Source organism: Botryllus schlosseri, chromosome 1, assembly GCF_051294905.1.
Source record: "Botryllus schlosseri isolate E-star chromosome 1, Bs_hap1, whole genome shotgun sequence".
Classification (NCBI taxonomy): Eukaryota; Metazoa; Chordata; class Ascidiacea; order Stolidobranchia; family Styelidae; genus Botryllus; species Botryllus schlosseri.
In genome coordinates this window covers 29,953,055-29,978,410 of record NC_137236.1, presented here as the reverse complement: position 1 = coordinate 29,978,410, position 25,356 = coordinate 29,953,055, and the positions used below count along the sequence as shown (strand labels likewise).

Below are 25,356 nucleotides of genomic sequence, written 5' to 3'. Positions count from 1 at the left end.
TCAGTCAGCTATTAATCTAATTCAGAAAAAAAAAATTCTATTTGTAATCAAACTTGGAAATATGATTGTTAATAAACAATGTTCTCTTCAATTATCTACTGGTTGCTGACGATTACCCCTGACGAGTGTCAGCCGTTAATATTCGGGTTTATTTCAATACGAATATAATATTGATTTCGATATTGAAGTTTGAAGTGTCTCTTCAAATAATTTGGAAAGCTGACCCGTAAAGTGAAGCCCATACGATCAAAAAAGTTTAACAAACTCCTGATTTAGCGAAGACCGCCACATGCTCACCATATAGTGTGGCTCGTCACTGTTTATCTGCTCACTGGCCTCATCCTCAACAACCGTCGAATGACTGTACAGTTCCACAGTTGCATAGGGCGATGCCTTTTTCGGCCCCTCCTCCCCAATCGTGGGCTCGTCCTTTTTAGGACTCTTCACCTCCTCCGCCCCATCCCCGCGCTCGAAAACAGAGTCCGTGCTCTCCGACAAAGCCCCAGTCTCTTGCTTTTTCTCCTTGACTTCCGATTTCGAAACGGGGGGTTCTCTCGTCTTTTTGGGTTCAAGAGAAGTGGCGGCCGATTGGTCGGCCAGGAAGAAGGTGTTTGACGGGCGTGTCATGGGCGTGGCCGGGCGTTTGACGGGCGGGTCTGTGGATTTGGTGCGGGCCGGGCGGTCCGAAGGTTTGGACTTGCTCTCGAACGTGGAGATGATGTCGCTGATGTGGCGTCGCGCTGCATAAAAATGGAGTCTCGGTGAATGTGACGTACTGCCAGAGGCAGACTTGGAAAACTGGAGAATTCCATGTCTGATTAAATTGATTAAAGAGAGTAGAGTGCGATCGAATTTGTGAAATGTTTCTAAGCTACAATTTCATTTCTAATTTTGGTTTCCCTGAAAATGCTACAGGAGGACTGTATTGCGCGAAACGATCCAAGGTGTGCAGTGTACTGAACAGTGTACAGTAGGGCTCTTCAAAACTGACTTTTTTCTCAAATCGTACTGGCTACTTGATAAAATTGTTAGGTTACCTAATTTTAGCCTACACACAAAATTTGGTTCAATTCTAGCCAGTAGCCGCTTTGCTACAGGAGAAGAAAGTTTTTATTTATTATATAAAATAAATAACAAAAATTTGAAAATTTTCTGTTCACCCCATGAAAGTGTTAGGCTGTCTATAGAAACAATGTTCACCAAATTTGGTTCAATTCCAATCAGTGGAAGCGGAGTTATTGCCGTCGAAAAATTTGGATTAGAATCAAATAGTGTTTACGGTGAGCACAACTATAATAAATAAACAAAGAATCGGTCATCGTAAATACTATTTGATTCAAATCCAAATTTTTCGACGGCAATAACTCCGCTTCCACTGGTTGGAATTGAACCAAATTTTGTGTGTAGGCTTAAATTAGGTAACCTAACAATTTAATCAAGTAGCCAGTACGATTTGAGAAAAAAAGTCATTTTTGAAGAGCCCTAGTGTACACTGCACAGTAGGGCTGTTCAAAATAAAACTTCACTGGCTACCTGATAGAATTGTTAGGTTGGTTAAAAAAAAACAATGCACACCAACTTTGGCTCCATTCCAACCAGTAGAAGCGAGATTCGTGCAGCAGAAAGTTTGGAATTTATCATTAAAAAACGATAAAATAAAATTTCAAAATTTTTCTGCCGGACCATAAAATTGTTAGGCTGTCAGCAGAGATGATGCACACCAAATTTGGCTCAACTACAACCACTAGAAGCGAGGTTACTGCGGTAGAAAAATTTATAATTCCATGATTTTATAATAAATAATCAAAGACTTAGTCACCGTAAATACCATTTTATTCAAATCCAAATCTGAATAAAACAACTTCGAATAACTTCGCTTCTAGTGGTTGGAATGGAGCCAAAGTTGGTGTGCGGCGTTTTTGAAACCAACCTAACAATTTTATCAAGTAGCCAGTGAAATCGGAAGGAAATGTTATTTTTAACACCTCCGATTTGATACAAACTTGGCCTGATTTTTGTTTGAAAATTAATTCAATTTCAGAAATTCTACTTATAATCTAATTCTTGTATTAATCCTTCTAATATTAGCCTGCTTAATAAATTTCCTGCCCTTTTCCAAACTAGATTATAATAAGGATGATAGCTAGACAGCTTTTTTTCGAATTAAATTAAAATTAGAATTATAGCTACACAATTCTGAATTGGCAAAAGAAACACAACGAAAATCAAGTTCAGTTCAATTCAAACCGGAGGTTATTCTCGTAACCAAGATAAACGAATAGCAACGAGATTTAACCATCATCTCAGAAATCAAAAACCACATATTACATGATATGCACTACTTAACTACAGGAGTAAGTTTTAAATTTATAGAAACAGAGGGGAAGTCGCTTTATGAACAGAAACATAGCCAGCTGAGAGCTCAGAATATGAAGTCATACCGTAGATGAAATATAAGACTCTAAAGTAGAGATACATTTGGTGGTATTTTTAGTCTCTTTTACACTTTATTTCTCCTGCACCAATTTCTATCGAGAAATATTTCTTTGAAAAACGTAAAAAATATTAGAATAACGATACACACAGACGTATTAGGTCAAAAAAAGGTTCAGCTGTTTTAAAAATAGATACCTATAAATCAATTTGATTAGAACCCCACCATATATTGGTATTGGTTCATAATATATGTTAGTTTCAATGGAGAAAGGTTACATTATGTCCTTCATGACAGCTTCGTGTGATTGATAACACTTTAACAATGCGCTGAAATATCTGCTATCACGGCGTATTCTTACGGTGCATTATACCTCAATGTTTGTATGGGATATTCTTACTAGACTCGCACACCAGGCCTTCCTGCATTCGACATACAATGGACGGAAGATGTGTGTTTAGTAACTTCTTGACATTTCTATGACCACATATCGCATTATACTTTAGCTGTGGCAGCACGATCATGGAAAATGACTAAAAATTATACATTTTCGCGGAACTAGTCAACGTGACTTCACAAATTGAATGTTTTTCAAACTGTGCGTTTTAAATCTATAGCCTAAGTCTTATTTTGGCTACAACCCTACAACAGTATCGGCATCAGGAAATAATTGCTAGTCAAGCGTATGCAGCAGTAAAATCGCAATGGTTCAATTAATGTATTGAAATTATAATTACAATATTAAAAAAATTAAAAATACAAAGAACTACAGGAGCGATGCATTATCATTCTTATTTTTGGTTCCGGCGTTATATTCAAAGTATCGAAATTAAAATTAAGTTGTAGCAAAGATTGAAATAGTATGGAAATGATGAAAGAAATCCATGATACAGTATTGAAATAAAAATTTACAAACTAAAATATAATGGAAATCAACAGGAACGATGCATTACCATTCTTACTTTTGGGCCCGGCGTGATCGCCGGCCTCCGGGTTTACGGCAAGGCTACCCTGCGACGGGGTCCGTTCCACAATGATGACTTCCTTCTCTTGAATGTGCGCTGTAGGAATAGAATCCACGGACACGCCTGAAACGCAAAAATTGGTGAGGCACAAAAAAATGCAAAAAGAAACGTTTTGCAAATTGTGTGACTCGCCAGCGAAATCTGTCAGCAAACAACCGCGTTAGACAAATACCTGAGAAAAAAACTATTGCAAGAAAGACACAAAATGGCATGCCACCACCAGGCACAGCATTCGATCTAAAATCAGCCCGTCTAATAAATAGCAGGGGGACACGGATAGGGTTGATATGGCAGGTCCGGATTCGTACCGGAACCCACCGACAGTTTGATTTGCCCACTACTCCAGACTTACGCAACTAGATAATTCTAGTTGTCTAGAATTAGATTTATTAGAGCGAAATGCCAGTAATTGAATTTACAAGTTTTTGCAAATTCAGTAATTATACTCTAATTGAAAAAGGCCTGCATAGGTATAATTCTAATTCAAATCAAATTTAGAAAAGCTAGTTTAAGTGCGATGGATCGTATAATGTCAGTAACGTAACACTGAAGGTGACTCTGTACCAGTTTTCTGACTCAAAGCTAAATTATTTTATGACACGTTACGATTTTCTGCCTTCTGTTTTGCTATGGGCGAACGGTTACAGCCGTGGATTGAGCAGGAAACAAACCAAAAATTCCAAGTTTTCGATCATTTTGGAAAAAAAATCTGTGGTAACCAAGGTTTGTGAAAATTTCTTATCTCGCCGGTCATTATAAAAAGAGGTGTAAATATGTTTAAATGCTGTTTTAAACTTCAAATTTGCAATAATAATACTCTATTGGAGCAGATCGTTACTAAATGACAGTCCAAAATACTTGTACATCGATATTTTACTCATTGCCTATAATAGAAACGAAGAATATTGGTGTTTGGCCGAAGATGCCCGGCAGTCTCAAAGTCATCCCGTGTTAAGGGTTACAGTACTCGAACATCAGAGTCAATACTCTATTCAGATACAAGTACTCAAATCATTGTGCCCAGAGCACTAGATATCATCGGCGAACAAAACATTACAATCGGTCGGGCACTGGTACGTAGCAGAAATAAGAGACAAAGCAAACCTCTCGGCAAAAAATGATTGTTCGGCTTCCTAGGCCTGCGTCCACGCTCGTAAATGGGCGACAGTTCACCTGCAGGACGCAAAGCAGTAAAAAATAAATCTTCCACCGAAAACGTGCACAGAGCTCGAAATGGCGTTCGATTTCAAAGCGCCTTCAGCATGCACACACGAAACCAAACCCACTGCATCATAGAGGACCAAACACAAACCGAGTACTTTTGCATAGATCCACTGCAGGTTGACTCTTCACAAGAGTGCCAGGTAGGTTTGTTCAAAAATAACTTGTTTTCAGGGGATTCACTGATCAAATTGTTAAGTGGCAGAAAAAAACAGTGCACACCAAATTTAGCTCTTTTCCAACTGGTAGATGTGAAGGTACAGTAGAGATATTTAAAAACTTAAATTTTACTGTCAGCCTCATGAGATTGTTGATTTGTCTACAAAAACGATACAAAACAAATTTGACGCAATTCCAACTCGTAGAAGCAAAGTTATTTTAATTTTTAATTCTGGGATTACCCACCGTCCAGGAATTTTCAACTGCAACAACTTCATTTCTACCGGTTGGAAGTGAGCAAAAATTGATACATAGATGTACATTATTACTGCCCACCTCTGAGTATAACGCAATGTCCAAAAGAGTTCTACGACGAAGCATAAATCAAATTTTACCATTCATTTTGGTCATTATCGCACAATAATTGTGTCATCACAATAATTGAGTTCCTAGTGTGGTTTCGTATTAAATAATTCAGATTCAGCCCATCGTCCCAACGAGTAGGCCTACATATTTTTGGCAAAAATGGTATTTCTCATTTTTACAATCACAGGCACTTAATAAAAGAAATAAAAAAGGTACTGATACTTGGATATCAATACTCTCAAATCAATTTTGATATCGAATACAAAAGGAGTAACATCAGAAATATATATGTCCCTACTTGTGAGAATGATTATCCTTATAGGAAAGTGAATTAATCATCATGTATTCATAATGATTGGGGAGGGGGGAATTTGAGAATATTTTCAAGTTCGAGCAGCTTTCACTTTCATAAACTGTCAAATTAACAGGTTTTTGGTTGATATTTGTTACATAGTATGATTGATAAATTCCAAGACCACATCGAAAGTACTCAAAGGCGTGCAACGATACCAGAAACGCATCCATCACATGCAAATAAAACACACAAATGAAGTAATACGGTGTGTTACTTGGAATTGAAATAATCTTTTTAAATGAAATAGTTATGTAGATTCATACTGGTTTCTGCTGCGCTAGACCCAGATGACTCTGAAATCCTCCGGTCACGTTTATTTAACGCCGCTGTCCATGAGGCAGTCGGTGATGTACTGCTGGGACTGGTTGGCGGGGCAGACTGTTGCCTTGCCCTGGCCGAACGGCTTTGCTGCGACACTTGCACGCTGTCGCCAGCTTCGAAAATCTGGAAATATTTTCAAAATAAAATATCAAGCTACAAAATTTGGAATCAGAAGTATATCACATACGGTAGGTTAGTATAATTCAGAACAACATCAAATCAGAATTTACAATGCTAAGAAAATAATGAATCACATTACCATACTGACTTTGTAGCCCACCATGCACTGGAATAACACTTGACAGGTTCAACTAAAGCTGGATATAGGAGATTCAACCATAAAGCGTACAGAGGCAAAGAAAATGAATCCCATCAATTTCACGGTATCGCACCAGGCCTTCTTATCATCCAGTCACAGATAATTTTTAATCCTACAACCCACTGTTACCACAGCATGGTTCATTTGTTACAATTGGATGCACAGTCTTGCCAATCATGCTAATCCCTTGGATAAAAATATTACAAACCTTGAAGAAGGAGACTGTTCACAACATTCTCTCTGAGATAATTCCAGGGAAGTCTTCACAACAAGCTTTGTAAAATTTTACATAAACAAGCGACACTCAGCAAATAAGATAACTGTTAGGCTACTACAGGCTAACTCCAGTACACAGGAAAAATGCATACCCGTACAGCGGCGGTACAGAGTAAGAGCATCTTGGAGGTGCAGAACTTCAATATACAATTGAATAGTATATACATATTGAAATGAACCCGAACATTTTCGGCTGACACTCGTCAGGGGTAATCGTCAGCAACTAGTGGAGAATTGGAAAGAACATTGTATATCAACAATCATGTCACAAAATATGACGTCACCAGCCTGACGAGTGTGTCAGCCGAAAATATTCGGGTTCATTTCAATATGAATATACTATTCAATGGTACAGAGTTTAAGTAACACAGAATAAGTATGGCCCTCTTTCCATTTAGTAATGTTTACCCCTGGAAGTATAAAAGTGCTATGTCTTATACCGAATGACACAGACATTTTGGGACCAGAATAAACATTGCAAACAAGACATACTGTGCTTGACTGAATTGTCAAACTCACAGAATTTAATTTGGAAATAATCCATAAAACATCATTTACGCTAAGTGCTACAGGGTATAGTAAAGAGAGATCTAGGATAGAAAACTTGTTATGGACGCGATTAATCCGCTGAGGCAACTGTTTTGAAGATGCCAAAAGACAAACCAGACAGGACAGAATACAAAGTGTTATTTCCGTGCTTAAGACCATGAAATATTTGTCTTGTAGTTGAGTAATTACAGTTGTTCGAATGTATACAGGTAAGCCTATGAAGTTACTGTCACATATTTTGCTACCCATGGAAGACATCTTACCTTTTTAGCAGAGGAAAACTTTTCCCTGCGCTTCTGAACGTCGGCTAGCCCATTGCTGCCCCTACCGGGATGCACGTTCGGAGCATCCTTGTCGGCCATATGAAGGAATTTGGACTTAATCCGTGATACATGCGAGCCAAATGATTCACTGTAAACAATTTCACATTTTAGAAATGGTAACGCAAAACACATTCAGCGAGTACAACGGCAAAATATTGCACACATATTTTACGAAACGTCACGTTAATCTTACTGTTCACTGTATTTTTCTAATTCGATCATGAAACTTTAGGAGTCTAATAATACATATCCATAATAACACACACATACACAAATAGCTAAACCCCTCTTCAAGGACAGTCACATCTTATGTGTCCAGGTACGACCATGCGATAGGACTGTTCAAAAATAACTTTTTTTTCGAACTATACTGGCTACCGTACTTGATAAAATTGTTAAGTTGCCTAAAAAACGCTCCATGCCAATATTGGCTCAATTCCAAACTATAGGAGCATTGCTATTTCGAAAAAGGTTGTGGGTTTATTTAATAAAAATGAATATAAAAATATTTTAAATGTTACTGGCTAACCCATGAAATTGTTAGGTTGTCTGAAAAAACGATGCACAACAAATTTGGCTCAATTCTAACCCGTAGAAGTGAAGTTATTGATGTTCAGAACTCAAATCATACTATCATAGTACGGTGGGTAGATCTATAATAAATAAAGAATTTCGCACCGTAATAATACTATTTTTACAAATCCAAAACTTTGTCCTTAAACACCTAACTTTTCTTCTACTGGTTGGAATGCGACCAAATTTGTTTGGTTTTATAATAATTTATTTTTACAAAAATTAAATAACTTTTTTCTTATGTAGAAATGCTTCTATAAGTTCGAATGGAGCCAAAATTTATGTGCAATTTTATCAAGTAGTCAGTAAAGTTGAAAAAAAAATGACTGACCGTGCATAGGCCTATCGTTCAATCAGGGTTGGGTGGTAATCCGACATTGATTTCTCAATATTACTGTTGCGATCACAGCCAACAAATATCAATGCTGTCTACACATAACGGTTCAACAAATTAATCTCTTACTAGGTTTGAATGCATCATGATAACGGGTATACCACACAGATTCGAAGCACAAAAATAGTCATACATCAGATCGATGCATTAGTTATGTAGAAGGTGGGCTACATCCAAAGGCATATTTTACTAAATACAGCAATAAGCAATCCACCCCCAAACAGTAAGAACAATAACCATCATGAGTAAATTTTTTCTTTCGATTAGCAAGCACAAGCAGTAATCTTAGGTGATGAAGTGTTTCTACTATATCTTCTTCTATCCAAACATATTATATTCTGCATTTGCGCAACTTATATCCAATGCTTTTAGTCTTGATCTGCCTTTAATGTCAATGAGCCTCTTGGTAAAATTGTACACAGTATGCTGTTTCAACCTCAAGTGAGTAAGCTGATATCTGATAAAATAGTGTCAATCTGTAGTTGGAAACATAAAAGACATTACATTCCGATCGGAAGAAAACAAACACAGAATAATCTCCTTCATCTAACTCACTGAGCTGCCCAAGGCCAAATTCTGTTCCGCTCATTAATAGTAACACAACAAAATGACAGCTCGGGAAGTGCCTTTAAAATGTCAATGCCTACTCGTAAATTGAAGATGACTTATCTGCCTTCAGAAACGGATGTCGCAAACTCGATAGAAACATTATCTCTAGTCTTTAAAAGATTACCGGTGCCATTACCGAACCACAGCAAGCGTGGGCTAATAGGTCCTTCTACAAAGCTCGCATAAGCAATCGCGCATGCATTTTCTTGGTGTCAGTGAATTGCAAGAATATATAGAATTTGACAAAACTGATTTTAGTCACAATCTAAAAATACATATCGAAACTCTTGTAGATTATACCCAAATAGTGAATGACCAATAACCAACGCTTCGCTTGTTCAGTCAAAATAATATTATCAACCTCTTCTTATACTAGGTTACTGCATTATGGTAGTTTAGAGCAGTGGTTCTCAACCTTTTTTAAGTCACGCCCCCCTTTATGATAGTGAAAAGTTTCGCGCCCCCCTTATCGTCGTATCAAAAAATCCAACGGGGATGCTAGCAACCCCAACAGATTGTTTGATGGCATGGAAGGTTATGACTGTTGATGAGAGAATTCAAAAATATGAAATTCGGTCTATATATAGAGAAACACGCGTGAATTGGAGGTAAATCGCGCAGTGCGCGAAAATTTTTTGTAGTTGACCGCTTCTTCGCGCCCCCCTTCAGAAGCTTTCACGCCCCCCAGGTTGAGAACCACTGGTTTAGAGGGTTTCTAGTAACTATACAAAGCTTTTTGACGTTGCTAAAAAGCAAAGGCCATTAGATGTCACCCAGAACTTTCACCGATAGCTGACAAATGCACTCCACTTCAAGAAAATCTTTACGGAAACACGCACTCATATCCGACTAGCCGGCATAACCAATTCAAGAGCTTCTTGGAGGTACAGAACTTCAATATACAATTGAGTAGTATATTCATATTGGAATGAACACGAATATTTATGGATGACACTCGTCAGAGGTCATCGTCTGCTAGTTGCTGAAAGTGTCAACCGAAAATAATCGGGCTCATTTCAATATGAATATAGCCTACTATTTAAATTGTATAACCAATTCAAAGAGTGTCTATTCATATTGGTGTTGGTTTAATTTGATTTTACAGCCTAATCCAGGCTGTGGAGCAGTGATTCCCAACCTGGGGGGCGTGGAAGCATCTGAAGGGGGGCGCGAAGAAGCGGTCAACTGAAAAAATATCACTTCGTGCGATTTACCTCCAATTCACGTGTTTCTCTATATATAGACCTAATTTCATATTTTTTAATTCTCTCATCATCAGTCATAACCTTCGATGTCATCAAACAATCTGTTGAGGTTGGATTTTGCGATATGACGATATGGGGGGCGCAAAATTTTTCACTATCATGAAGGGGGGCGTGTCTAAAAAAAGGTTGGGAACCACTGCTGTAGAGATATGAAGGGCAACGGGCATGATTCCTCATACAGGCCTAAAATGAAAAACAATTCTGCTTCTCCATTTCACTAACGGGTATCTGTCTTATGCCTAAGAATTGAGTTTGGATCCGCTAACTCAACCACAAATAACAGAATTTTATAACATATCAGCATTCATACAATGTCTCCTACCACATGCCTCAGGTTGGCGAGTGGGTCCTAATTAGGTCTGGGCAAAATCTAGTATTCGAGTATGTCGCTAATTATGAAGTGTCTAAATACATAACGTAGGACGCTTCAAAACAAATGATGCCAGTTACAACAACTTGTATTTTGTATATTATTTCGAATGAACGTGTGCGGCCTTCTTCTGCATGACTTAAATCATATTCTGGCTACTATATTATCAGGGTTTAAGAGTCCTGCAGTGGCAATAATGTATCGCAATTATAATTTTCGTTGATGAAGTGACAAGAAGTGTTTAATTTTGACACTCGTAAACATCAATTGACTTTCACTACGGGACTGAATCATCATAGTAGTTAGTACTTGGTTTGGATTCAGCGCTAGTAAAAATGGTTGATTATGGCCTCAATGAGATATCAGGATGAGGAATATCCATAACTTCATAGATGAAGGTAATGCCACTTTCGATTGTACCACGGCCTTTGCTGACAAACAATACAAACTTAGACTAGTAGGGCCGGCACAAGTCTTTGTGCGATTTGAGTGGATTCAAGTTTGCAAGTCGAGTATGGATAAGAGGACTGAAGTACTTTCGCGTAGTCAACCATCAAGCGATATCAATGGTTGAGAGTTCCTCCAGCAAAATGTAACGTTCATCCTATTCTATGTTAGTTTCATGTAATACAACATAGAAAATCTGCGCTGCAAGGCCAGACATACTGTAGACCAGCAAATAAGTAGGATTCAATTCCCGTGTAATAGTAAAGTATGTTGCACTGCACCAGGAGTCACCAACGAGTTTTGAAAAGACGAATTGATTTCAGTTTTGAAATATTGTTGTTGCTGTTCCAAAATAATCTATTCTCCTATGCCCAAAATCACAATTCCTCACTAGCTGAACCGATTTCGGAAATGGCAACAGCATTCCATCGAAAGAGAATCAGCTGATATAAACGGGATTTGACATGCAATGGCCAAGACCGAGACATTTAGAAAACAGCTTAGGGTATCCCCATAAGATCTCGCTTTACTTGGAGATAGTGCAGTCTCTCGCTAGCCCCAATATAGATTCTTTAGTTGCTGAAACGAAAGTAGGCCTATTGATGGTGATATTTTTTGTCGTATTTGTATTTCTTTAATAAAATATTACTTTTTTTGTGGTAACTATGACCGTCGCCCTTTTTACAGAGCACACCGTAGTACTGAAGTAAAGTTTTAAAGCGTGTTTGCTGAGCTGTGTGACCTATTTTGTCTCGACATTGAATTCTTGCGGCATGCGGTCTCAACGTAGTTTGAAAAACAACCCGTTTTGAGTTGCCGACCCCTGAACTACACCAAGCTGTTGTCACAACAGTTCAGATACTGCTGCTTTTAAATCACAGTCAAAGAAATTTGAACAAATTCAACTGATAGTAAGTTATCGCGCTCTCTTCGCCTTGATTGTTCGAAATTTCATGCCCGCGACGTCATATTTTGTGATATGATTGTTGATATACAATGTTCTTTCCAATTCTTTACTAGGTGCTGACGATCACCCCTGACGAATGTCAGCCGAAAATATGCGGGTTCATTTCAATATGAATATACTATGCAATTGTACATTCGGTTATCTTCACTACCTGCATGTGAAAAAGGTTATCAATTACGTGCTAATGTCTAATGACAGGTCGAACTTAGTTGACCATAACTTGGTTTATGATCATACAGATCAATATTTGACATCATATTAGTACATTGTTAATAAAGTTATTTCACAATTTAATTCACAAATAAACATGATACCAGCTCTCACTCAAGTCAAATCATAAAATTCCTTTGAACTACGAATATATTACACAAAAATAACACAGACACAATGCTATCTGTCCCCAGTATGCATATCTATTAAAACATCTTACTCAGCTGACAACCTCCTCAGCCACTGATTGTTCAAAATCATCTCCAGTCATGTTATTATCCAAGGTGTTTGTAATTAGACTTGGACACAGGTATTGCAAGCACAGTAGTAAGTCAATGGAATTTAATGAAGTATGCAACTCGGCATTCAGTCAAGTAAAAATACTGTCTCACTGACCAACTATTTACAACAATCCCATTTCATCCATCAAATTAATGCTCATCAAACGTTTAGGTTACTTATCGAATCAAGCAAGCTAGCCAAAACAATGTTGTAAAAATATCATGGTGATAATTGGCAACTTGTGCAGCGTGTGAAATAGACATAGTATGTTGCAAACAACTGCAAGGCTTGGTAATTTGAGCAATTAAGTGACACTTTTGAAAATAACATGCAATTGTTCCACACCTTGAGGCCATAAAACCTGATTTGATATGCCGTTAACCTAGTAGGAAAATATTTGCATAAGATCAAGCGCAAGTTTGTTGCCGAGCCTACTAACGATGTCTACAAATGGATATGAGTAGTAAGTTGTACCAATAACATACCGTAATAATAATGCAAGTTATGACCAGGACATGGACTTGACAATAATAATCATAGAGCCAGGCTCAATTTCATAGCGTTTTGATAAAGCGACATGTCTTACACATTGTAAATTACATTCATGTTTAGTAAATAACCAAGTCTTCAGATTAAAATCATTCAAATTTGCAGACCATTTGTTATCATGATCTGCTTCATATTGCCTATCTAGGCCATATCCTGCGTTGCTGAATGCTAATGTTCAGCAGAGTCTGGCCTTGTTTGATGCCTTCCTTCAGTTGCATTACGCATAAGGAAACATATTTCAAAATGATATACTGATCATGTAAGCCTATTCCTAAATCTGAAGGCAATATACCTATTCTAACCTACAACCTGCCAAGTGATGTAGTAGCTTACTCAAACTCAAGTATTTTGGGGGCATTTAAATATAATTCTAACTCGTGATAAATACATTCAAATGCACTGATGAAGAACTGTGCTCAACAACTAACCATTCAGCAAAGATTTTAAACAATTTCCTCAGTTGAATATAGACCTACGCCACAAAAACCCATCAAGGCATTAAAACTTAAAATGTCTGCAGCTACAGTCCCGTCTACTAACCTTTAGCTACCTCTGAGATCATGCATTACAAAACTATGACTCATAGCTTCATATGTTCAATATAATTCCACATCAAATCCGAATATTACATTGTAACAATATAATCACAAATCAAGAACGGTACACAAGCAGCAACGCCTAAAATGATACACACAACACAACGTAATTACTAGCCGGCAGCTCTCTTCTATTAGCTACACAACAAATGACTCACAAAAGCCTCACTTTCCTGTGCATTGGATATTCTAGTAAGCCACCAGCTAAACCCCACAGGAGTTACCATTGTCTGTAAGGTTTTGTGTTACATTAAGGCATAGAATAGGTAATCAGATGAGGGGAGAGTAGATTTACACTATCAACGCTAGTGTGCTACTGTAATATAAAAGGGCAATCCAGATACACCTTAATGGAAATATAATTCAGGAATTCTTTGGGGATGGCTAGCTTTAGGTAAGCACGGCAAATGTATACTGACACCAAATATTAAAACACCTGTCGGAGTTTAAATGAGCTAACGTGGTGGGCACAAATTAGGCTTATTAATCAAACAATGATACAAATGGCAGACATAACAGTAAAGGCTGCAATGTGAAGTGATATTGATGCTGTACGGAACTACATAGGGCTAAATAAATTACATAAATCTTGAAATAGGTGAACAGCACTAGGTATTTAGGCAGGCTAGCTATGAGACAAGAACCTTACTATGAACTATAAGCTAGGTTACCATCAATCAGACTGGCATTCAACACCAAACACCTTACTAAAGGAGCAAAGCAATCCTGTGAACAGTCATAAATCACTACTTGAAGGCTATAAATAATGACACACCGTTTCCTGTAATAAGTCAATAACTCAACTACAAATGGCATCACAACAGTTACTGAAATGTGGCTAACTACAGCAAAGGCTGTCACACTGGGATGAGTATTATTCTCCCGAAAAGTCAAAGAGACTAATATTCAGTCAAACCGTTATTTTTAAACCAAACCAAACAATCCAATCCATTAACAGTGTGACACACTGACGTACGACAAACAATAAATCGAAACATAACTCCACGCAAATCTCATGCACAGACAGATCAATTTCAATTAGAAAATTCTCGGTAAAAACTTTCAAACGCGGAATAAAAACCCTACCTCAGAGCGCGGCTCACACCAACAAATGTATCCTACAAACTTACATCAGATTAGCAAATCCGACTCGGCATCAGATATGCCTTCCAGGCCTAATTTCAGCACCAATGGCAGAAAGCTAACTATTAATTACAAGCCGAATATCCAAGGTTTTGAGACTGGCAACAAAAATTAACCACTTTGCTGCAAAAACACAGTTCCCATTACTAACAGTACGGGAGGAAGCGGAGAGGGTTAATAAGATAAACATGACAAATATAGCAGGAATTTTCAAATGGAACACCAAAGAATGTAAATACTGTGTTCAAATCTTTCGCAGATAGTAATTTTTTGAAATTGCCCCAAGCTACTGTCGCTATCAATGCAGTCTCCATGTGTCAACGTAAGGTTCAGCAATGTATCCAACTATGAAGCGAGTTCATTCGAGTATTACAAGCTGACACTAGTATAGTATAGTTCAGTACAGAGACAGATACAGCATGGAGATGGTTATTTTGTAGAAGTAGTCGATGATATTGCGAATTAGAAGGCAAATTAGTGCTGAGAATAGAGCCTAACCGACATATGCTGCCGTAGAAAAAATTGGTATCGTCCAACAATGGTCAATATTCATCAACCTGTTTAATGACATCATCACTTGTACAATTGTTCCGAGAGTGAGAGAGTTTTCATTTCACATTAACTTAAATGCCATTTCTGTGTGTCTCAAGTATGCTGAAAAGTAGTGTTTCCAATTAGTTAGCATTTTTGAGTAGGAGTGATAGTTTTTTATTCAGCTGTAGTTTTATTATGAGTGAATGAAACTTATAGGATAGATATATATTCATATATTATTACTTTAGATTACGGCAATCCTTTTTAGCAAAGCATTAAAGGTACCAGGGAATCATCAGGCGATTGAATATCTAGGAATGTTTGACGAGTTGAATCTGTGTCGAGAAATCATTCTTTCCTACTTCGGTAAACAATCACAAATCTCTAATTATCCTATCACATATCCTGTATCTTTATTGAGCAGGCTATTAGATATCAAAGGATGACTATATAGAATACTCAATCTGGAAGCCTATATTGTATAACTTTATAAGCTATCAGTATTGTATCACTCAGGGTTGTAATGACTTGAATCACAACTTGACTCGAGTCACAATTGTTCGTTGACTCCACCGGGAAAATGACTCGACTCGAGTTGAGTCAAGATATGTACTAGTGTGGACTCGATCTCGTGTATCAGTACCGACACTTGAAAAATAGGCGCAAAAACCCAATAAACGTATTATAATAATTCAATAAACATGTCAAGGGAGACAACAATGAGTATATTATAAATGCAAGGCCTTCGATATCACCCAAGATTGTCACAGAAGTGAGTTGAACCCATCTTGAACTCAATAATGAACAGTGAAGTCTATGATATGGACTCGGACCCGAGTCTCAACACTATGTAACTCTAACCATTGCTCTCTGACTTATTGGTGAGAACACTGAATAGTTGTGTTTCCCTAACTACAAGATATGCCTGTTGTACTGGAAGTAGCCTGCCATACTTATTTGTTACTTAGTTTTATTGTGAAGAAATGAAGGTTATACTGGTCCTGGATATGGTTTTCAAACTACTGTCACAAGTTAGAATTCATGTTTTGATATCGGCAGAAAATATTGGCTTCGTCAACAAAACTACGTCACTATCACCTCTGAATTTGGCACCAAGGATGCCAGGTAAGCTCCATCATGCCCTTTCACACACTCCCAATGATCAAGTATTGAAATTTTGAAGCAAAACTGCATTGTACTCAAGTACAAGTGCCTGAAAACTATATCTAAATACACATACACAAATTATTTTATGGCATTTTCCCTGGATTATTGTCGAGGATAACTTGAACCATCTCTCCGATTAGCCTACATGACATTAATTGCAGGAACCTTTCTTCTCTGATCTAATCATGATCGCCATATCTGTACAGCGTGGCAACACGATCAATAGGGCTACCTTAGTTTTGCCATGTCTTGTGACGTCACTTGGAAGCCATACAACTAAGACGCCGTGTACTGAGTCGTCAGTAATCTATCAATGCTTCGATGCCGTGCCTATTCACATTCCAATGTATCTGTATAGTGCAGAGGTCTCAAACTCAAATGTGCTCGCAGGCCATTTCCCAGTTTTTGATGACGCCGCGGGCCGCAGCACCAATCTTAGGGATATTCAATGTATAATTTTCAAAGTAGACCTTATTTGACGGGACCTTGCAGACAGGCATTCCACAAACATCGTGGCAATGTAATTTACTATGGCATTATTCACTCTTGAGACGAAAAAAAAAACATTTTCAAATATTTCAATAAAATTGATTTTGTGTCGGGCATAATTTTTTTCATTAATGAGTAATAGACATCATACGAGAGCATGCCTCATGTCGGGCTATAATATTGCAGCTAGTGGACATTTAATGTGCTACAATTCTATGTAAAATATTTTAAAATCTACTGAAGATTGATCTGATATCAGAGCATTTTAGCGGTGTAGCCTAATCCTGGTTTTGATACAGTCGTGATAAGTATCGGCTGTTGTTACTGTCATTGCCAAAGTCAAACTAAATCCGCGTTAGATTTTGCCTTCGATTAATATTGGTATATATCAATAACCATTAACAACTTAAATATAATCATTATTGAGCCATAGTAATAGCATTGCTTCTTAACCTTTTGAGCGATCGTACTTCTTGTGCTTCCGATAAGATTTCTCGTAGCCCCTGTCCATTTACACCACAGTTTCTGGTGGTACCTATATTAAAATCAGAATCCTATTCACATGAAATCGCGCGCAGCGCGGGGACTATTTTCCAGTTGAATCAATTGGCCAAGAAAATATTCCACAGCATGTAGGCGTAATTCCACGATGCATCTCGTACATCCTGATGTGGTGCTTCGTACCCCGATGGAGTCTACGGACTCTGGTTAAGAACCCATGGAATTGAAATGTCCAATCGGCGAAGAATTCATTGATGTTACAGCTGTAGAGTGTACTAATATCTTACTCGCCAACGATAATAACATGGATAAAGAGAACAAACAACACCTAGCATATATTCAACTATACGTCACGGGGAACACAGAATACCAATGGCTGCCATACTGACCTGATTAGATAGCTATATACCCCACGCTACTTAAGCTACAACCTTTTTATATATATTACTATTCCCCATGACAGTATCATAGATTGTTGCGTCCGTAGGATTACCAACCAAGTCACCGACCCGAGTCGCAAGTCCTTCTCTGATTTTGACGTTTGACCCGACTCAACTCGAGTCATTTTAATTTATTCACCCAGTCAATCCGAAATCGAGTAACGAAAAGGTTGCAGCAAACCAAATCACAATTTTCAGTCACGAATCATCAACGGGTCATGTCGTATCATTATAAACTAGAAATGAGACGTAATAGTCGATCTTCCGCAGCAAGGTAGCTTTTAACAGTGATGTGATAGTGAAGTTTGTTGAGATTTCGGTTATTTTATAGTAGTCTGAGCGTTAACTTTAGGTTTATATATCTAAAAAAGATATACGGCACTTGAATATATTGGTGAATACTTGAAATTCCAAAATGCCGTCGCGGGCCGCACAAAATGGTCTCGCGGGCCGCATGCGGCCCGCGGGCCGCGTGTTTGAGACCTCTGGTATAGTGTGAATGCGACTAATCCCAATTCCCAACACACCTTGCCAGAACCTTTACATGAAATTGATTCAATAAAAATCTAAATGAACTCGCATTAAACGCACATATCCTGGCATTAAATTTCGCTAACTTAACAAGGCATATTTGAAGTCACTCTGCTCATCAATAACTTTCATAATTTCAGAAAAGTTAGTACCAGCGAAACAAATGTGAAGTCTAGGCCTACATCTCACACTAGGCGCGGATTATAGATAATCCGACCGCAAAAATTCACAATCAACACATACCACACTCTGTAATCAGATTAAGATGCAACAACAATCATCATCAAACGCCGATGATGTCAAGATACATCACTGTCAATAGGCCACCCGTAAATACAACATGCATCACATATATCAGCATTAGTAATTTTTCAACAAATAATAGCCGCATACTCGGACACCGCACAGCTCAAAATGCATTTGCTACCGCACTCACCCATCTTCAGTGTCCATAGTTCCGAATTCAGTTCCTCCAACAGAAAACAAGTTGCCTAAACATGGCTAAGATAATATAGACCTGCCTCACAAAATAAAAGCTATTTTGAAGAGGTATAACCGGTAAATAGCCCTATGGGGCAATGCCTGCCACAGAAGCTTTATGATGGGGCTTTTTCATGTTTGAGATTATCTCCATAATATTATTTTACTAAGTAAGCCTACACTTATTCCATATTCACTTATAAAATGCGCCTCTTTGTGTTTTGTGTCATTGTGTTTTCACACTTCCACTAAGTTCCAATTCCTATTCAATCGCAAATTATGATTATATATATGTGAAGGCGGAGCTCATGAATCATTAAAGATACACACAGTGGAAAATATGCGCTTCAACTCTCATGGATCTTCCGATCCGTATTGAGGGACAGAATCAGCATCGTATTTGTACTCTGTTTTAACAAATCGTGCTCAATCCATATTCATGAAGACAGGATACAATATGTACCCATCTCTACTTACAGACTACTAACATGTATAATTAGATACCTAGTGAAGATTTGGGCACCCTTTACAGATGTATTTTTGAGATCCAATCACAACTAGATAGTATCTTTGAATAGTTACCCAGCACAAAAATATGATTTCAATCGAACCAAAAGAAATTCATGATTTATTTTTTAAATCCACTATCATCTTATCATCAGATAAGTATCAAAGTTAGTGTAACTTACTAAGGCATTTCATAAGACAGAAATCAAACTCTTATTCTTAGAAGATACAAAATCAAGGAAGTGCCGGCCGCCTGTTGAATCACCAGCAAGACACTGTCATGGATACTGCATAGTCGGAACGCCTTGATACTACAGGATATGACATAATGCAGATCAAAACAAATACATTTTGGACTGTGGTTCTTGGTTCTTGCAAGGCAAGGAAATTGTACTAGCTTCCAATGCTGTATCAATGAAACATGACGTTGATAAACACAGCCCTATGAATCACGGAGTTTATATGAACAAAATGTTTCCATTGTGTATTGAAAGCAGTGGTGGTACTAGTAGCCTACTACACTCCTTAAGTTACATGGTGATCAATACCTTGATAAATACATATCAAAATATGGTAACAGTAGCATAATTTATGATAACCCCACTACCGGTACTGAGTTTTAGTAGCACTGTATCAAAGCTGAACAAAATTTAAGCTATCATCAACCAAATATTGTTTTACCGGTTTGTCATGACCATGTAATTCAATGGGACCAAAGCAAAGAATTTACACACACCCCTGGTTTGACTCTTGACAAACAAAGTCAATCAAATTACCTCTGAATTCTTATTGACCGTAAAGTCTCAAGAATATACAGTTATACACTCACACTGTGGACACACAACTATGGCGTGGAATGACTTCACCCAAAACTACCAGGCTATCTTCCGTCATATCAATACAAGTATCAAAGTATGACATGGCAACACAGTTAACCTTCTGTATATTCCTTGATTAGAAGAGATAGCCGACATACAGCAACAACTGACTCAAGGAATGTTTACAAGTATCTGGCAGAAAAATTAACAAATTTAAAGCTTGACTCAGCAGTAGTTAATCAATAATGTAAGCCTACCTTTCCAAAATGAACTAACAACACATTCAAACATCTATGTACTGTAGGTGTTGTACAGATGGCAGTCTATAATTGTAGCTACCGACTCTTGACATTAATTCGTGTCTGTAATGGATGGTTCAAGCCCTCTTGAAAATCATTGTGACAAGCCTACTAGTACTGATTGGCTGAATATGATATAGAAGTTTTCTGCAATAAGACAGGCAGATGTCGTAGTAACTGAAGAATTCAACTTATGCATGATTTTCAGCCACAAAATTGAACATTTATAGATTTCCAAAAACCTAGAATAAAAAACAGTGTGTAATAACCGATAGATCATCTTGGAAACTAAATCCCGTCGAATAGAAACCACTCAGCCCTTATTCTAACTGCTAAGTTAAATATTCCCCTTATTTACAATAGATGCCCTTAGGTCTGCAATCAAAATAATATAGTTCGGCAATCCGCATAATATATTCTAATTCCACTGTTTCTGTTGACCTACCAGTGCAGATAACTCACACAGCCACTATTAGCTTGTACACACCAACATTATTCTGAGGAATTCAGATAGATGGACAATACATGAAATGTCCCCTTTTATCTACCTAATATAATAGCAGACAAACAGCCCATCCTAGAAATATCCTCAATGGTATTTATAAAACAAACTAAACAAGTAAGGCAAGGCCATCAAATGTGCCGCATGGGGCATTTGAGTTTTTTTCAGCCACAGGAGTCGAACTATTCTTCATTCTATGATGATGGTGGCAATATCGAAGTAATGCAGGACCATTGCTTATTGCACTTTGAGATAGGGGAGAGGAGGCTAAGATGAGACACCGGGCAAGATGAGACATACAACTTTTTCATAGAACAATTTTCTAATGGACAGAATAATGACGTTGAGATTTTGATTTCACTACAAAGGCCTATACTTCATATTAAATAATATTGTTTACTTTTTCCCAGCATATTCCGGAAATGCAAATTCATAACATGCATACATCGCTGTAGGAAATAATCAAACTTGAGCAAAGTGTCTATTATCACATTCTATATAGATACTGAAACTATTATGAATGCAACTTGCAAATTATGGGATTGCATTTCACTTTTAGTGGCCTATCGCATTGTCACATTCACATCATTCGTGATTAGCAAAATTAAACCCAGACAGTAGCGAGTACAGTAATAGACATTAACCCGTAACTTGCGTGTTGTCAAATTTGTATCGTGTAAATACCACACAGAATGTCTTGGAAGGCAAACCGCACACAGATTAAAGGGTTAATGCAAAATGCACGAGGAACTGCATTCACAATGAAAGTAAATATGGATTTATTCATAACATGTACGCATTGCCATAAATGACCACAATAACGTTATGGGACTGACAAGCAATTTGTCCAGAAACACCGATCTGATACTACGGCTCCAAAAAAATCTATTAAATAACTATTCAACTGAACAGTATATTCATATTGAAATGAACCCGAATATTTTCGGCTGACACTCGTCAGGGGTAATCGTCAGCAACTAGTAGAGAATTGGAAAGAACATTGTATATCAACAATCGTATCACAAAATATGACGTCACCAGCATGAAATTTCGTGAATGAGAGAGCATTCAATGTACTATTTCTAGGTGGTACACGAACTCCTTTTGTTGACTGAGTTTTGTACCTCCAAGAAGCTCTTTAAATAACTATTGCAGTTTGCATTAGTTTATAGTCACAGCTCACAGCTCTATCTTTATAACTTGAAAAGTCATCATAATGTTGAAAGGTACAGTGCCTAGTACCATGTACTGGCATTGCAAGTGGGAGTAATTCAAATAAATTGGATCACAGTTAACTAGTTATCTTATCACAATACTAAACTTATCAGTTTTGAGTTTTGACTTTATTTCCATTGAAATCGTAATAGCTGGAAGCCTGGAACCTTGAAGTAATCCTAATTGGTTTACAGTCACTTAAGAACACCTCTGCAGACCTGCTATTAATCTAATCAAGTGAACAGTGTTAGGTTTATAAAAACAACTATCACATCTCGCTCCACTCATAGTACTTCTAAGTAAAATTTGATCAATCATAATCCTCGTTTCAGAAAGCCTAATGGGGCTACTTAATTAACAGGAATGGAAATCATATATCTACAAAACAATTGCTCCAGTAGTATTATTTACGGACATGAGATTTTAAATACTAAAATATTGATGACATTTTTCTAGTGATGGGCATGACAATCACACAGCACACGGTAGTGATATTCCATTCACGCTTCACCAATACTTTCTACTAACTACGGGAGTTTCAACAGGAAATTACAACAGAACCGTACGTCTTTGTACCTATTTCCTGGTTACAGACTGAACTATCGAACTGAACACATTGTTACAGGGCCCATAGTAACAATTAAATGTATATATACTACGCCATTCCCACCTTTCTTCGACCGAACCAATTTCTTTAACTAAGCTGTCTTGCAATGCGCTGAAACGTTTCGAATACTTCCTGTGCGGAGGTGAATGCAGCGCGGCTGACGTAGTCATCTCTTAGTATTATCGATCCTGTAAATAATAACGATGTTTCAAGCATCAGCCGGTAGAATACGAGAGTAATTGTATCATATCTTCAATTGTCAGCATGTAGTTTTTGACTTTCGATCAGGCCTAGTCAAGTCAGTGACTATTTAGGTAAGGGCTGAGTGAAATATAACTTGGAGTTTGACTTTCCTACATTGTGCAATGAAGTCAAGCAGTTGGCTGGGACTTTACCGCATTTTGCTATATGCTTGAACTTTGCCAGCATTTTAGGGGCCAGAATGAATCAGGTTGGAAATTATTTGCAAAATTAGCCCACAGATTGGATCGAATCCTGGTGGGGACAGTACGCACATAAATATTTTTTCGTTTGAGCCAACATCACAACTTCCCATTGTCATGAAGTAGACATGAGATAATTTAATACTTTCAAAAATAATCCTCTCCAATATTTCGGCTTTAGGTTTAAGTTCGAATCCGTATCTGAATTTGTCTTCGAGAAGATAGTAACAGGGTTGTAATGACTCGAATCATTCGATATCACCAAACAGAGTTGAAGCTGAGCAGTCAACGGTGACTTGGACTCGGACTTGACTCGGTGGTGAATCAAAAATGACTCGAAATGACTCGAGTCAAAACTATTGAAGTGAGATTGACTGGTGACTTGGAGCCTTGTGACTTGGTTACAACCCTGGATAGTAAATCCAAAACTGATCCAAATTTAGGTGAAAATGTTCAAATCAGCGGCATTTCTTAAAGTGTACTCCAGATTCATCCGCAATGGGTATTACTGCTATGATCAGGCATAGTACAAATTGAGGGACCAAAATACTGAGTAAAATATCCTACTGTATGCAACTTACTTTCATGAAACTGTATTATCCAGATAATCCAATTCGACCCTTGGTGTTACCAGTGCAAAAGTGCTCAGCAATCTATCTTATCAAGCAGCATTGTAGTAAGCAGCAAGCAACCACCAACCAAGCATTTATAATTTGATCAAATTGCTAGAATTATACGCCTATGGTAGAGCAATATCGGCCATTATTTTGATGTTTATTTAATCTGGCCGGATTGTAAAAATACTCGGGAAATTGCTTCAGACCTGACATAAAAATATAAAATCCTTGCCTCGGGACTCGGGTTACTTATGATTCACTAAGATGCAAGATAACATAACGTAGACGTAAGCGTAACATCTTCAAGGCGTAGTTAAGGTGTGCGGTGTGACTTGTCACAGTTAGGACTTATAACATTCATTGCATTGTTTAACAGATAATTGAATATTTATCAACAGTGTCTGAACGCAGTAGATTACACCATATGCTATTTGTTATCATGCAGTATTTGTATTACTTACATTTTTTCTTAATTACAGAAGCCACTATTCATAATATATATAATATCCCAAAATATGAAAACTAAATAGCTTCGTACTGACACCTGGTGATGTTAATAACTACAATTGATTACAACACTATAATCAACATCATAGTCACACAATTCTTTTCAATCAAAATAAACTATCCAATTCGAAGTGGATAGCCTACTGCTACTTAAAAAGCATACAGTAGGTAAGCCTGCATAGCTATCATAAATTGTCAATAGTATGGTACAACCATTATGTTACCATTAGTAACTCCTTTATTAACGCAAAATGTATCATCAATCCACAATAGGAATGGTATGACACCACACGCCACAGAAGTATTGCTTACCTTCATTCTTAGGCTTATCATCAGTAAGCTACTGAACATTCAAGTCGAACTCAAAGGGAACTAATTCCTTTCTATCTCTATGAACATCAGTTGAAAGTGTTCCATGATACCATACACCGACACAGTTCCAACTCCTCAATCTCGACAGGTAAAATATGCTGCCCATGCAAAAGGATGTGTGTTTGCCTCCCTTGTAAAACACTTATCTTCAAACTTGCCCAACAGGCGTCATACAACAAATACTCCCCTGAGTAGTGCAAACACGCTAGGGTGCCTTTATTTTGTACATGCAAGCTAATGAAAAGCTAATGCAGCTAATTAAGCTAAGGAAAAGCTAATTAAGCTAATGAAAGGCTAATTAAGCTAATGAAAAGCTAAGTAAGCTAATGAAAGGCTAATGAAAAGCTAATTAAGCTAATGAAAAGCTAATGAAGCTAATTAAGCTAATGAAAAGCTAAGTAAGCTAATGAAAAGCTAATGAAAAGCTAATGAAAAGCTAAGTAAGCTAATGAAAAGCTAATTAAGCTAATGAAAAAGTAAGCTAATGAAAAGTAAGCTAATGAAAAGCTAATGAAGCTAATTAAGCTAATGAAAAGCTAATGAAAAGCTAAGTAAGCTAATGAAAAGCTAATGA

At 37.5% G+C, this 25,356-nt stretch overlaps 1 protein-coding gene and 1 long non-coding RNA gene across 15 annotated transcripts in view; one reads left to right on the top strand and one right to left on the bottom strand.

Moving 5' to 3' along the window:
- The window catches only part of LOC145434715 (uncharacterized), a 78,359-nt gene extending 53,380 nt beyond the window's left edge, over nt 1-24,979 (bottom strand). For 5 of the 14 annotated variants that reach the window (XM_080312038.1, XM_080312045.1, XM_080312043.1 and 2 more), the window contains exons 1-7: nt 23,868-24,671; nt 22,907-23,031; nt 7,289-7,436; nt 5,824-6,004; nt 4,564-4,632; nt 3,388-3,522; nt 298-740 (exon numbers count right to left, since the gene is read on the bottom strand). In XM_080312038.1, coding sequence (XP_080168164.1) covers nt 298-740; nt 3,388-3,522; nt 4,564-4,632; nt 5,824-6,004; nt 7,289-7,436; nt 22,907-23,013 — 1,083 coding nt within the window. In that variant the 5' untranslated portion in view covers nt 23,014-23,031; nt 23,868-24,671. Of the gene's footprint in view, nt 1-297; nt 741-3,387; nt 3,523-4,563; nt 4,633-5,823; nt 6,005-7,288; nt 7,437-14,696; nt 14,846-18,851; nt 19,627-22,906; nt 23,032-23,867; nt 24,673-24,722 lie in introns of those variants that run through there. The other 9 variants (XM_080312039.1, XM_080312040.1, XM_080312063.1 and 6 more) reach the window with 9 other exon arrangements.
- LOC145435313 (uncharacterized) lies at nt 15,902-23,559 on the top strand. Its single transcript, XR_013913804.1, has 2 exons — nt 15,902-16,412; nt 19,626-23,559. It is a non-coding gene; the product is annotated as an uncharacterized LOC145435313 (long non-coding RNA).
- Nucleotides 24,980-25,356: the final 377 nt, after the last annotated feature.